At 36.9% G+C, this 13,721-nt stretch overlaps 1 protein-coding gene and 1 pseudogene across 2 annotated transcripts in view; one reads left to right on the forward strand and one right to left on the reverse strand.

The window, feature by feature from the left end:
- Positions 1-13,721, reverse strand: part of SCFD1 (sec1 family domain containing 1) — a 114,194-nt gene that overhangs the window by 38,058 nt on the left and 62,415 nt on the right. For both annotated transcript variants that reach the window (XM_055291592.2, XM_055291594.2), the window contains one exon: positions 4,330-4,426. In XM_055291592.2, coding sequence (XP_055147567.1) covers positions 4,330-4,426 — 97 coding nt within the window. The remainder of the gene's footprint in view (positions 1-4,329; positions 4,427-13,721) is intronic.
- On the forward strand, positions 10,132-10,736 carry LOC129489248 (ubiquitin-conjugating enzyme E2 C-like; annotated as a pseudogene).

Raw genomic sequence — 13,721 nt, forward strand, 5'->3', positions numbered from 1 at the left:
AGATCAATGGTAAGTTCTCTAAAGTTCTCATGTTTACAAATAAATATTGTATTTGGGGCATTTGGAATATTAGGTTATGAGACTCCAGGTCCTGTTAAATCCTAGGACAATACTGATATTTTTGTTTTAGCAGGTAATTAGCCTGATTCAGTACAGGCTAATGTTCCTACTAGCCTTCTGCAGGTTATTCTTCCATCATCGATTCTATTTTCAAAACCTCTTGAAGTGCTACTGGGATCTGTCCCATCAACCAGTGGTCAGTCTGGGGACTGGGAGGTAGTCTTCTAGCTCTTCCCCTCTCAGTCTTTGAAATGCTGTTTAGGATCAGCTTCATAGATGCGTAGTTCAGGGGTGAAGCCAGGAACTCACGAACAACTTTATGCGGTTACTTTCCTGAGCTCCTTCCTCTCCACGATCTCCCTGGTACTTTCCCATTTCCTTGGCCTTCCCTTTTTGGTGCCCCAGCTAGAAAGCTTTGGCTTTGGTCACCCTGCTTCACTGAGCACTTCCTGCCATAACTGCTGCAACTATGATCAACCAGCTAGAGGACAAAGGGCAAAAGAGTAATGAGGCTTGTCCTACCTGCTTGGGACCACAGATCCTAGTATACAAGAGGAAGGTTCCCCTCTCTCAGAGTTTTAGGGCCTGTGGGTCCCCGAGTTTGCTTCTAGTATCTTCAGCATCTAGCACAGCCTTTTCTAATAGTAGATACTTACTTTGCTTAAAGAAGGAACAGCTCCCACTCTTCTTCAAGGGGAAACATACTTTAAAACTGCTACAGTGTTAATAACTGCCTTAGAACATCTGCTAAGGTTTTAAAGACCAATCTGATGGTAAGGGCTGGGGAGCATACTGATCGTTATAATGACATAACAACAGGGAAACCAAACTGAAATTGTTAGCATGTGTCCTTTACAACTATGATTATTCTAAAGCCTGTAGCCAGAGCTGGGAACCTCTTGTCACATGTACCTCTCTCCTTTGACTGCGACTTTAAAGTCAGAATTCCCTTACTGAGTAATCTGATGTATTTTAGAGAAAAGTTTTAAGTACAGTTTGGAGAGCTTTTGTTCTCCCTGAAATTTTGAGAGTAAGATGCTGACCTGCTGTCCCATTACCCCCAAATGTCAAAGACATTCTCTAACACAGCCTCAGTAAAACAATTAGCAAAATGTGATATTAACACTGACACATTACAGTGATGTGATATACTACATGACACATTCACTACCATTTAATCCTCAGATCCTATTTCAAGTTTTACCAATTATGTCTACAGTATATTTTATGGAAAAAGGACCAATTTCAGAATCATATGCCACATACAGTTGTCATGCCTCTTTAGTCTTCTGTATGAAACAGTTCTTCCATTTTTCCTTGACTTGCATGGCCTTGGTTACCTTTTAAGACTATAGGCTGGTTTCTTCCTAGAATATCACACAATTAAGTTTTGTCTAATATTTCCTCATGATTAGATTTAGGTTATACCAAGGCAAGAATATCACAACAGTGATGCTGTGTTCTTTGCACTGAATCCTACTAGCCCTTTACCTCTCAGCCTTTCCTGAGCTCCTTCCTCTCCACAATCTGCTTAGTACTTTCCCACTATTTTATGTCTCTCTACTGATGATGTTCACTGTGGTTACCTAATAAGATATTTATCAGGCTTCTCCACTGCACGGTTACTTTTTCTCCCTTACAGTTAATAAGTACTTTGTGGGGAGGTATTCTGAAACTGCATAAATAGCCTATGAAATTTCAATTTATTCATTTATTATGTCCACATGGACTCTTGGCATCCTCTTTTATCAGTGGGTTATAATCTATTATTATTTATTTTGATGCTCAAATTGTCATTATCTGGAGCCTATTCAAGCTGACTTCTGGGTTCTTTTGACAAGTTCCATCATTTTTGGAGTACCTTCCTTGCCTTCTGACATAACAAAAATGTTCCAGACTCATTTTGTACTTTTGCTCCCTGCCCCACCTCTGGAATCAGCTACCTCTCCAAGGAGTCCTAGTGGAAACTGTATTTATAAGGCAGCATCTTTACTAGTTGGGCATTGCTGCTCCCAGGCCCTTTCAGTTGGCAGAGTCAGGGAATACATGAGTGTACACCGCCCCCACCAACATACAATCTGTATTTATTTCTGTATCTCAACAGATATATAGTGAAAACACTAAGTTCACACCAACACCTCTAATTCCAATCCAACATTACAGGGCTCATTCTAATTTTTTCCCTTTTTATATTTATAAATTCCTTCTCTGACAATGGGAAATTGGGCTTTCTTTATATTATCCAATATATTTATTTAGCCAGTCCCCTGTATATAACAAATATCCCATCTCTGCTTCCATCCCTTGCTGCATAGATGCCCTTCTTACTTCACTTGAGCTCTGATTTCCTGCAGTGGACCCATCCACATACCTAGACATACTTCTCACCTCACCTAGGCCCAAGCTGGTTTGTTCCCGTGCAGGGATCACCCTCCTCAATCTGTTATGGTTCTCACACACCTTGCTAGACTACTTCCACATGTGGACACTCTGCTTTCCTTTCCTGAACTTTGACATCTAATGCCAGATTACAGATTACTAATCCTCCCTCTATTCCATGAGTGGATGCCCTTAGTCATCTTGCTCAGGTTCCAACATCTTATTCGGGACCGAAGTGGCACTAGACTGCTACTTTGCAAGAATGCCTGCCTTGCTCTGTCCTACTTAATATCTTTAGGGATAAATCATTTGAGAAAGGGGAAAGGAAAAAGCAGGACTGATTGCCTTTCTGTCAACATGCTTTTTTTGTTTCAACTTTACTCAAAAGTTGCTGTAAATAACAAGGAATAGCTCAGAAATTATATAACTTTTTGAATTTCTTTCACTGTAAAATGCATATACCTTTAAAATGCTATGTTCTCACCACAAATCTAGCTTTCTAAAAGTGTGAGCAATACTTATGGCTTCTCAGATGTTTGTATAAATAGAATCTTTAATTATAAAACAGTTTGGACTTTTAAATTGTTTTCTAATTTGGATTGTAGTCTAAAATTCATACCAAAAACTACAACTCAAAAACCATCATTATGCAGCTTAAATAGCTTATATGTAAAATGGGTCCTAGGCTTTCCATTTGTTTTGGAAAAAGCTGAGATTTGAATTCAAAACTATTCTGAAATGATCTACAGGTCTCTAAAGTTTAGGGAATTTCAGAGACTAAGACTCTATGTAGATCCCACAATCTTTATAATTAAAAACCACAATTGGATTACATTAAAATTTTTTTTACTATTTTTGCCTGTGTTTTTTTTGTTTGTTTGTTTGTTTTTGAGACAAGGTCTTGCTCTGCCACCCAGGCTGGAGTGCAGTTGTGCAATCATAGCTTACTGCAACATCGTACTCCTAGGCTCAAGGGGATCCTCCCACCTCAGTCTCCCAAGTAGCTGAGACTATAGATGCATGCGGCCCTGCCTAGCTAACTTTCTTCATTTTTTTTGTGTGTATACGGGGTCTTGCTTTATTGCCTAGGCTGGTCTCAAACTCCTGGGCTTAAGCAATCCTCCTGCCTCAAGCTCCCAAAGTACTAGGATTACAGGCATGAGCCACTGTGCCCGGCCAGTCTTTACCATTGTTAAGTGCACAGTTCAGTGGTAAAAAATACGTTTATATTTTTTTGTTCCCTTCATCCCTCCACCTCTCTCCCTTTCCTGGCCTCTGGTAACTCTATCATCATAAGATCTACTTTTTAAGCTTCCACATGAGTGAGAACATGTGATATGTCTTTCTGTGCCTGGCTTATTTCACTTAACATATTGGCCTCCATAGATCATATTTTCTAAGTACAAATAGTTGTATTCTAAGAAAATCTAACATACAAATATTTAAAGTGATTGGCCATAGAGTTCCTTTAAAAGTAAATTCCCTAAACATGTAAAATAGAATTTAGTTTTAGATACATCTTTTCAGGAAACTGACAGCAGACCAAAGTAGTTAGGAAGTGAATCACTTAGAGACACTTGCTTTGAATGTTATACCTTCAAGTCTTCCTGGAACCAGCAGAAATTAAGCTTTACATATATCACCTTAAACAACTGAATATAAAAAGTGGTTAAATACTATCAAATAAAAGTTCAATGAAATGAAATGCAAATCATTTTTCCACTGTAGGAACTAAGTTATAAAATTTTCCCAGAAAATAGCTCATTTAATTATCTTGATATTAGCACTGATTGTCAGAAAAACAACAATTCTATTCAAAGTTTACTCAATTGAAAATGCTGGTTTCATCAGATATGAAACTTACATTAACCTCAAATTTTTGGTACATACCATCAGGGTCTGATATTATATCTAGAAGAGATTTATCCAGAGTAGTTTTGCTCATTATTTTTTCTTCATATTCAAAATACACATCCAATTTTCTTGCCTGTTTCAAAATAAATATCAGATGAGAATATATTAAGTCATTAAAATACATAATGGTCTACTCACCTTATAAGTTTCTATTTTCTATGATCAATTTTAAGATATGTTCTTTGAGACAGGTCAAAAGTACAGTTCAGAAGTACCAGGCTGAAGTACAGTGGTGCAATCTCAACTTCCCAGGCTCATTCCCAACTCAGTCTCCTGAGTAGCTGAGATCACAGGTATGTGTCACCACACCTGGCTAATTTTTCTGTATTTTTTTATAGAGATGGGGTTTTGCTTTGTTGTGCAGGCTGGTCTTAAACTCCTGAGCTCAAGCAATCTGCCCGTCTCAGCCTCCCAAAGTGCGGGATTACAGGTGTGAGCTACTGTGCCCGGCCTTCATTTCTTAAAAGAATTTAAAGTGTCTTACTTTTGAATATATATTTAATATAGAAAAAAACCAGATTATTTTGTTTACCATATTTGATGGATAAATTCAGCAGTAATTCTGCATACCGTACATATATTAGCAAAGATAAAAACACAATTCTTACTTATTGTATTAATTAGTTACTGGCATACAAATCATATTGTACTCCATGCAAAATTCATGTCAGGTGGTCAAGTTATGTTTACTATTTTAGTGTGCAAATCCACATACATTCACCTTAACTGTATGGAAAGTTACCTTAATTATTGTCCTTTTTGTTTTTTTTAAAAAAACTAGTTCAATCATTGTGGAAGTCAGTGTGGCGATTCCTCAGGGATCTAGAACTAGAAATACTATTTGACCCAGCCATCCCATTACTGGGTATATACCCAAAGGACTATAAATCATGCTGCTATAAAGACACATGCACACGTATGTTTATTGCGGCACTATTCACAATAGCAAAGACTTGGAACCAATCCAAATGTCCAACAACGCTAGACTAGATTAAGAAAATGTGGCACATATACACCATGGAATACTATGCAGCCATAAAAAATGATGAGTTCATGTCCTTTGTAGGGACATGGATAAAACGGGAAATCATCATTCTCAGTAAACTATCGCAAGGACAAAAACCCAAACACCGCACGATCTCACTCATAGGTGGGAACTGAACAATGAGAACACATGGACACAGGAAGCGGAACATCACACTCCGGGGACTGTTGTGGGGTGGGGGGAGGGGGGAGGGACAGCATTAGGAGATATACCTAATGCTAAATGACGAGTTAATGGGTGCAGCACACAAACATGGCACATGGATACATATGTAACAAACCTGCACATTGTGCACATGTACCCTAAAACTTAAAGTATAATAATAAAAGAAAAAAATAAAAAATAAAAAAAAGGATAAAAACCATAAAAAAAACACAACTTTTCCCTTATAGTTTTCCTATTTAATATCTTGAAGTTTAAGATAATGGAAACGTAGTAAAACTTTGCTGTGTGACACCTTTCCTAATTGAAAATTTTGAAAATTATCCAAATAAAGTTAACATATTAAGATCCTCAAAAGCAAATAAAAATTATCAAATATCTCTTAAGTTATGCTTCAGATAATTCAGATACTATTGAGGGTGTTAATAATCAAGTGGGAGCAGAAACCATTCATGAAATTATAAAAACAATTTTTATAATTAAGGGTGTTAAAGTGGGAGTGGAAACCATTCATGAAATAAATCAGGATTTATATTAATACCAACGTAGAACCAATATACAAATATACAACATAAATACATTATACTAAAAGGCAGAATGAAATAATAAATAGCCAATTGAGGAGGAAGTGATACATTTTGAGTTGAAGTTTGAAAGTGATTAAGAAAAAAAAAAAGTGATTAAGGGACATAGATATAGTTCATTTCAGTTAAACAGATAATGCCAAGGCACAACAAGGTAGAAACATCTAAATAGTAGACTAAGCAGTGAATTTCATATATGGAGCAACAAGAAATCAGAGTCCTTTCACTGCCACTCCCTTGCAGTGGCACGCAAGGCCAAAGTTTTATAGATGAAATATCCAGACAGTTCGAAAATGAATACAACATAAAAAGACATATACTGAGAAGTCTTATTTTTCACCCCTGTCCTCTTCCACCCCATTTTGACCTGCTTCTATAGGTATTTTCTTTTATTATTTCTTCTAGTTTTTTAGAGTTTCTTTGTGCAAATATCAGCGGAGTCTGTATTCTAATATCCGCCTCCTTTCTGACACAAGAAATATGATACTGTACTTTTCTGCCCTTTCCTTTCACTGAACAATACATTCTACATCAGCATGTAGAGGATTCCCTATCAGCGAGCTCTTATCTATGAAATCTCCAGCCCTTCGTATTCTTCAGACTTTCTGATATAGGAACTATTTTAGCTACTCTATAAAGCTAGTTTGAATACTAAAATAGATACGAAGTAAAGTCCTAGAAATGAGAAAGTCCTACCAATAATACTAAAAATGAATAAAAGAAATATAAGAGATTCTAGGAAAAAGACCACAGTAGTGGTTGTGGGAATGGAAAGGACAAGACGAGTATTTACTAATTTACATGAGAAAGGATATGAGATACAAAGTAGTGAAAGAAGAAAAAGAAAACTTTGGGAATGATGATACTAGGAACTGTTAATGTGAATATTAGCTTGGGAAAAGCTGTTATCTGCAGAGTGAAGTCGGGAATGGCAGGGGAAAGGTGCTAAAATAAGGTGTTTAACTTTCAGGCCCTCTGATCCAGCTAACCTTTTCTGTTTTATCACTATTCACTAAATTCAGTTTCCGCTAGTCACATCAAATAGTTATTTCATTAAACTTTTAACTTGTCATTAAATACTGTGTTTGCTTTTAATTTTCTAGTCTTAGGCTCAAGTTATTCTCTTAGCTTTTGCAGAATATATTCCTCCTCTACCATCTACTCAGTGAATTCTACTCATTCAATGTCTACCTTCTCTGTAGCTTTTCTACAACTCTTCCTTCAATCCCTGCTCTCTCCCCTTTCTGACCCTCTCCCAGTTTCCTCCTTGGCCAAAATAACTCATTACTCCCTTATCTGTGTATCAACAGCACTTGATACACCTCATCATAATAACAAAGTTCACAGTATATTACTGTCCCTTGTTTATGTGTCTTTCTAAAACTGTAAACTCCTTAGAGCATGTCTAATTAATTGTTTAACCCTAGGAGTCTAACAAAGCACCTGGCTTATAACAAGCACTTGCATTTGTTGAATTTCGAAACCAAGAACAGGGCGTATACAGACCAAGTAATCATTTTTAAAAGTCATGAAAATAGATGAATGAACTTCTAGAAGTGGAAAACGTAAAGAATCTAGTCTTTTGTGGCTGAATATGTAAAACTCACTATGCTAAGGTGCGGTGGCACATGCCTGTAGTCCCAGGTACTTGGGGGGCTGAGGTGAGAGGATCGCTTGAGCCTTGGGAGTTTGAGACTAGCCTGGGAAACATAGTGAGACCCTGCCTCTAAATTAAAAAATAAATAAATAAATAAATAATTTAAGTATGCTAAATGCCATAGCAGAATCTAATTTCTGGAACTATATAAATCAGTAAAAAAACATGGCTCACCGACTTATGTAAGTACAGGCATTTGGTTCATTTTGCTCTTTTTGATGAAGTAACTTACTTATAACACCAACTGCTAATGAACAATGGAAATAGTGTCCAAAAACAACTTAATGTGATTGGTACTAGGTAGGGGGTTTCTTTTTGAGGTGACAAAAATGCTTTAACAGTAGATTGTGGTTGCAACAACTCTGTAAATACCCTAAAACCCACTGAATGATATGTTTTAAATTGATGAATTGCAAAGTACGTGAGTTACATCTCAACAAAGCTGTTAAAAGTAACAACCCTTTAATATACTGATTATGAAGGAGCACCATCCAAGAGGAAAAGAAGTGAAGTGCTATACAGATTTTCTAACTTGCATAAGAGAACTAGTATCTCTTCAAGGCACCTATCATGTGTAAGGCACTTTACTTACAACTATGGCTTTCAAGTGTTTTTAAAGAGAGAGCCTCAGGACCCTCTTTCTCAAACCAAATTTTCTGCAGAACTCTAAACATAAAATAGATACGAGTAATCCATTAAATGCCTCCATACAGCTCTAGGGTACCAGAGAACAGTGTTCAAAAATTACTAACTTACATTATCTCATTTAATTCTCCAAATAACACTATGAGCTAGGAATTATTAATCTCATTTTAAAGATGAAGAAACAGACACACAGAAACATATATTTGTTCAAGATTAGCAGAGTAGAAGTAGTACAGAGTTGAGATTCAAATCCAGGTCATACTCTAATGTATACCACAGATAATAGGGGAAATTACACTATCCTCAAGAACAACTTTATTGCTTCCTTCTACAGGCCTTTTCTCAAATTCTTGACATGAGAGAAAACACTAAGAGAAGCAACTTCTGTAACTCCAAAGATTAATTCTTCTTCTACAACATGGGCTCAAAAGAGAATACAGTTTGGGTAATAAGAGTGACATAAAAAATGAACAAATTAAAAATATAAAACAAAATAACAAGGTCAAGATAATAAACAGATTCTTTGGTAGCTTCAATAAATATTAAGAATAAGTGAGTAAAAGGGGAACATTCTAGACAATCAAAAGCACTATGCGTGGAATATAGATTATATATAATGAATATAAACTCTGAGAGCCATGCATTTCTCAAAAATCCTTTTAGAAGGACATTCTATGGGAGGAATCTCATTAAAAAAAATTCTAGTGCTTTTCTCCAAATTTCGGTCATCAGGTAAACAATCAGACTGATTTTACATTCGTTTTTCAGTACACTGCCTCAATTTATATTATATCAAATTAACATTAACATGCTGTGCACACATACACACATATACAGATTGTGTTAGACATTTGACTGGCTACAGCCCACAGGGTTTGGAAAGAACAAAGGAAGGGGGCACTTTCTAAACTTAGTTTGTCCCTTCTCTCGCCAAAAGGGAATAATCTTAAAACTTATCTGACGCTAAAGTTGGACACTGTGGCATGCACCTGTAATCCCAGCTATTCAGGAAGCTAAGGCATGAGGATCACTTGAGCCCAGGAGTTCAACAGCAGCCTGGGTAACATAGTGAGACTTGTCTCTAAAAAAGACTTATCTGAGAAGTACAGGTAGTACACACCGTTTGCTTTTTGAAAATCCATAACCTGGGACATTTGCCAAACGACTAAGAAAGGACAAAAAAGAAATTCCCTTTTCCTTCCTCTAAGTAATTGCAGGGATTTTTCCTTCTTTTTACTATTTCTCTCCCCAGTCTAGCTATAGACACTACTGTTCTGGAACTCTATTCACTGCTAGTGATAATTCCCATTTCTTACCTCAGTCTAATGACTGGGTTGATGACCAAGTCTAGAGTGATACTTTTTGGCTTTCCCTCTTCTTCAGACCCCAATTCTATTCCCAATTACCATTCAGCAGTGAAAAGAAAGACAAGAAGGGAATAAAGAGTTATACCTCCTTTCTGCCAGTAAGAACTCAATATTCCTTTCTCCCTACTTCTCAGGAGGTAGAGGGAATGATAAACCTTTTTCTTTTGCAGTGCTACGTTAGGAATATTCCAGATTATGAATTAGATAGGGTTTGTGAGACAGAAACCTACCTATGATGTAATATCTATAGGAAAGGATACCCCCACAGTTGCAGTCGTGAGCTCTCCGAGTTCCCGTCTCTCTGCCAGCACTACCTGGATGGCCTCCCAAAATTGTGACCCAGCCGCCACTAGCATTGCAGCCTCCCATAAAGGAGCAGAGCCAAGCTGGGGTGCCGCTGGGGGTCCCATGGGCAAGACAGCAGGAGCTCATGACTCATGATGTGTGGCGACAAGGGCATTTCTGCCTTCTCTGAATCAGACCACCTTTTCACACGGGTAGGGGCCATCCATGGAGCAGCTGGCACAGTATATGAAGACCTGAGGTATAAGCATAAGCTCTCACTAGAGTTCCCCAGTGGCTACCCTTACAATGCGCCCATAGTGAAATTCCTCACACCCTGCTACTACCCCAGTGTGGACACCCAGGGTAACATATGCCTGGACATCCTGAAGGACAAGTGGTCTGCCCTGTATGACATCAGGACGATTCTGCTCTCCATACAGAACACTCTCCATCTCCAGCCTACTAGGAGAACCCAACATTGATAGCCCCTTGAACACGCATGCTGCCAAACTCTGGAAAAACCCCACAGCTTTTAAGAAGTATCTGCAAGAAACCTACTCAAAACAGGTCACCAGTCAGGAGCCCTGACCCAGGCTGCCCAGCCTGTCCTTGTGTCGTCTTTTTAACTTTTCCTTAGATGGTCTTTTTTTGTGATTTCTGTATAGACTCTGTATCATGAGCTGTGGTATTATTTTTGTTTTTGTCTTTTAAATTAAGCCTCAGTTGAGCCCTTGTGATGTATATTAAATAAATACATTTTGGTCATTAAAAAAAAAGTATATCCCAAGCTACAATGAACTTAGAACCAGACTTTTAGAATATAACCTATACCTAAGCTGAAGACTGTTTATATTCTAGCCATTCCTGTTTTTTCTTACTTCTTCACGTGTTCAGCCATCTTTCAGGGCTGTATTTGGATATCCAGGTGGGTAGCACCAGTAATGCTGTATTATAATCGTCTGTGGTTGGTATATGTCACTACAGTAAAAACTCCTTGAGAGTGCTTGTTCATTATTGTATGTATAGTGCCCTGCAGGATAACTGGAATTCTCCAAAACTCAATTGCTTTGTGTAATATAACAAAATAGCTGGTTAACTTATTTTCAGTTATTCAGGTGTGCATTTTGCTGCAATTCATACTGGTGGGTTTGCCACTATATGAATGGGTTTGTCAATGTGAAAAATTATGTTACAAAAAATCAAGATGAGCCATAAAATTGTATTTAAAGGTGTTCTATGATACAAGTGGCTGAAAATATTTACTTGTTGGGTTTCCAAGCTACAATGAACTTAGCTCATGTGCCACAGTGACTTGGAATCTTGAACAAAATTTATCTTTTTACTTCTACCTCTCTTCTGTGCACAGATGGGACAGTATACTATCAAGGTGAGAAACCTGGTTATATCTTCAATTTCTACAACAGATTATCAATCTTACTAGTTGGTTATCTCATTTCCAAACATATGCATTTTTTCTCTCAACCAAAAACATCGAATTTCTAGCATTCTAGGCCCAAATCAGAATGTATAACCTCAACTTGTTATCTAACTCCTATCAAAAGTCAAAATGAAAAAATGATATTATAGATTATTCAAAGAATATGCAATCTTTCCACTCTAGATACTAAAAATTCTATTCTTAGTTTAAGAACAGGACGTATACAGGGAAACATTCGACGGTGATAAACTTAGACTTTGCTACCTTGGTAACTCATAGAACTGCTCTCATTGAATTGTATTTAATATTATATCCCTGGCTTCCATGAAAGTTGCTATATGAAACAGTCACATGAAATCTATAAGGGTAACTGATATTAAATACTACATCATTACATCACTTATTCGTAGATAATGCCCAATATGAGCAATGTCTTTTGTAATGTGATGCTAAGAAATGGTTTGCTTAGAATAAAAAACAGAAAATCTTTCTGACAGAGGTTTTTTTATCTTAATCATCTCTTTTTTATCTTGGTTGTGAGAAAATTCAAAGCCAAATTTGAGAATTAACATTATAACTATTGAGCTTTTACTGAATTATTTTTGAGCTTTTATTGGATTATTTTCATTCTATGTGCTATTTGAGGGAGCTGCCTTAAATCTGTTTTAGAATATGAACACAATATTTAATCTGTAAATTTATCCTATGTATTGACTTGTGCTAAAAATATTTAAATTCAGACTAAAATGATCTATATAATAAAAAATTTAAAATGCAAAGTGATTTTTATAGATGGCAAGTATAAAAATATAAACAGAAGTGACCTTATTATCATGAAATAGTGAAAACTGCTTCATGATATTTCTGTGGTATTTGTAAACTGTTGTCTTGTTTTCTATGGCTCTCAGAAATCATTTCGTTTTAATTTATTCAACCAGTATGTTGAGCACTTTTTTTTTTTTTCAGACAGAGTCTCACTCTGTCACTCAGGCTGGAGTGCAGTAGCACGATCTTGGCTCACTGAAACCTTTGCCTCCCAGGTTCAAGCAATTCTCATGCCTCAGCCTCCAGAGTGACTACAGGTGTGCACCACCACATTTGGCTAAGTTTTGTATTTTTAGTAGAGATGGGGTTTTGCCATGTTGGCCAGGCCGGTCTCCTGGCCCTAAGTGATCTACCTGCCTTGGCCTCCCAAAGTGCTGGGATCACAGGTGTGAGCCACCGTGCCCAGCTGAATGTTGAACTCTTAAAAGATATACTTAGAAACAGAACAGCAAGTTAAATCCAAAACAGGCAGAAGAAAATAAATAATAAAAATTAGAGCAGAACCAGTGAAATTAAAAACAGGAAATCAACAGAGAAAAATCACAGACTATAGAGGTTCCCTACTACTAATTTTTGTTATTTTTATTTTTTATGAGATAGGGGTCTTGCTATGTTGGTCAACTGGACTTGAACTCCTAGGCTCAAGAGATCCTCCCACCTCAGCCTCCGAGTGGCCAGGATTACAGGTGCATGCCACCACATCTTGCTTAGTTGTTATTTTTCAGTTTAAATTATTCCTAATCCTATGGTTACTCCAAAGGGATTACAAAAGAGCAAACCATTCTCATTGAATTTTAGTAGATATGTTTTATGGAACTACAGCATGGTAGAGAGAACATGGGACTTAAAAACCCAAGTTAAAATTCAGGCTTTGGTAGATGGTCTTAAGCCAAGTATTCAGTATTTCTGAGATTCAATTCCTCTGTACAATGCGGGAATATACCTATTATGTTAAATATTTAACTAACAGTGGAAAAAAAAAGTTCATTCTCCCTTCAAAAGAAAAAAAACCCCACATCCTATGTTCGTATTTTCAGCCAAGGATTAGTTCTGTTTCTCTGGGGAACCCTGGCTAATACAGGTTGTTTGCTTTCTCATTATTGAGTTTTGAGATGTCTTTATTCCTTTGAATTTAATCTTTATGAATCTATTAAACTGGGTCTTGCTAAATGACAATATTTCATCCTCATAAAAGTAGGTATTAGGAAGTGAGAGCCAAGAGCAAGAGAAAGTTGATTTCATACATTTTTTTTTTTGAGATGTAGAAGTAGTTCCAGAAATTCACAGTAAGGAGTTGAAGGATATTCCACTCACTGAAGAGCTATCTTTTGTCATACTTGCAATAAAAAACAAAACAAAA

The sequence above is a fragment of the Symphalangus syndactylus genome, chromosome 9 (assembly GCF_028878055.3).
Source record: "Symphalangus syndactylus isolate Jambi chromosome 9, NHGRI_mSymSyn1-v2.1_pri, whole genome shotgun sequence".
Lineage (NCBI taxonomy): Eukaryota > Metazoa > Chordata > Mammalia > Primates > Hylobatidae > Symphalangus > Symphalangus syndactylus.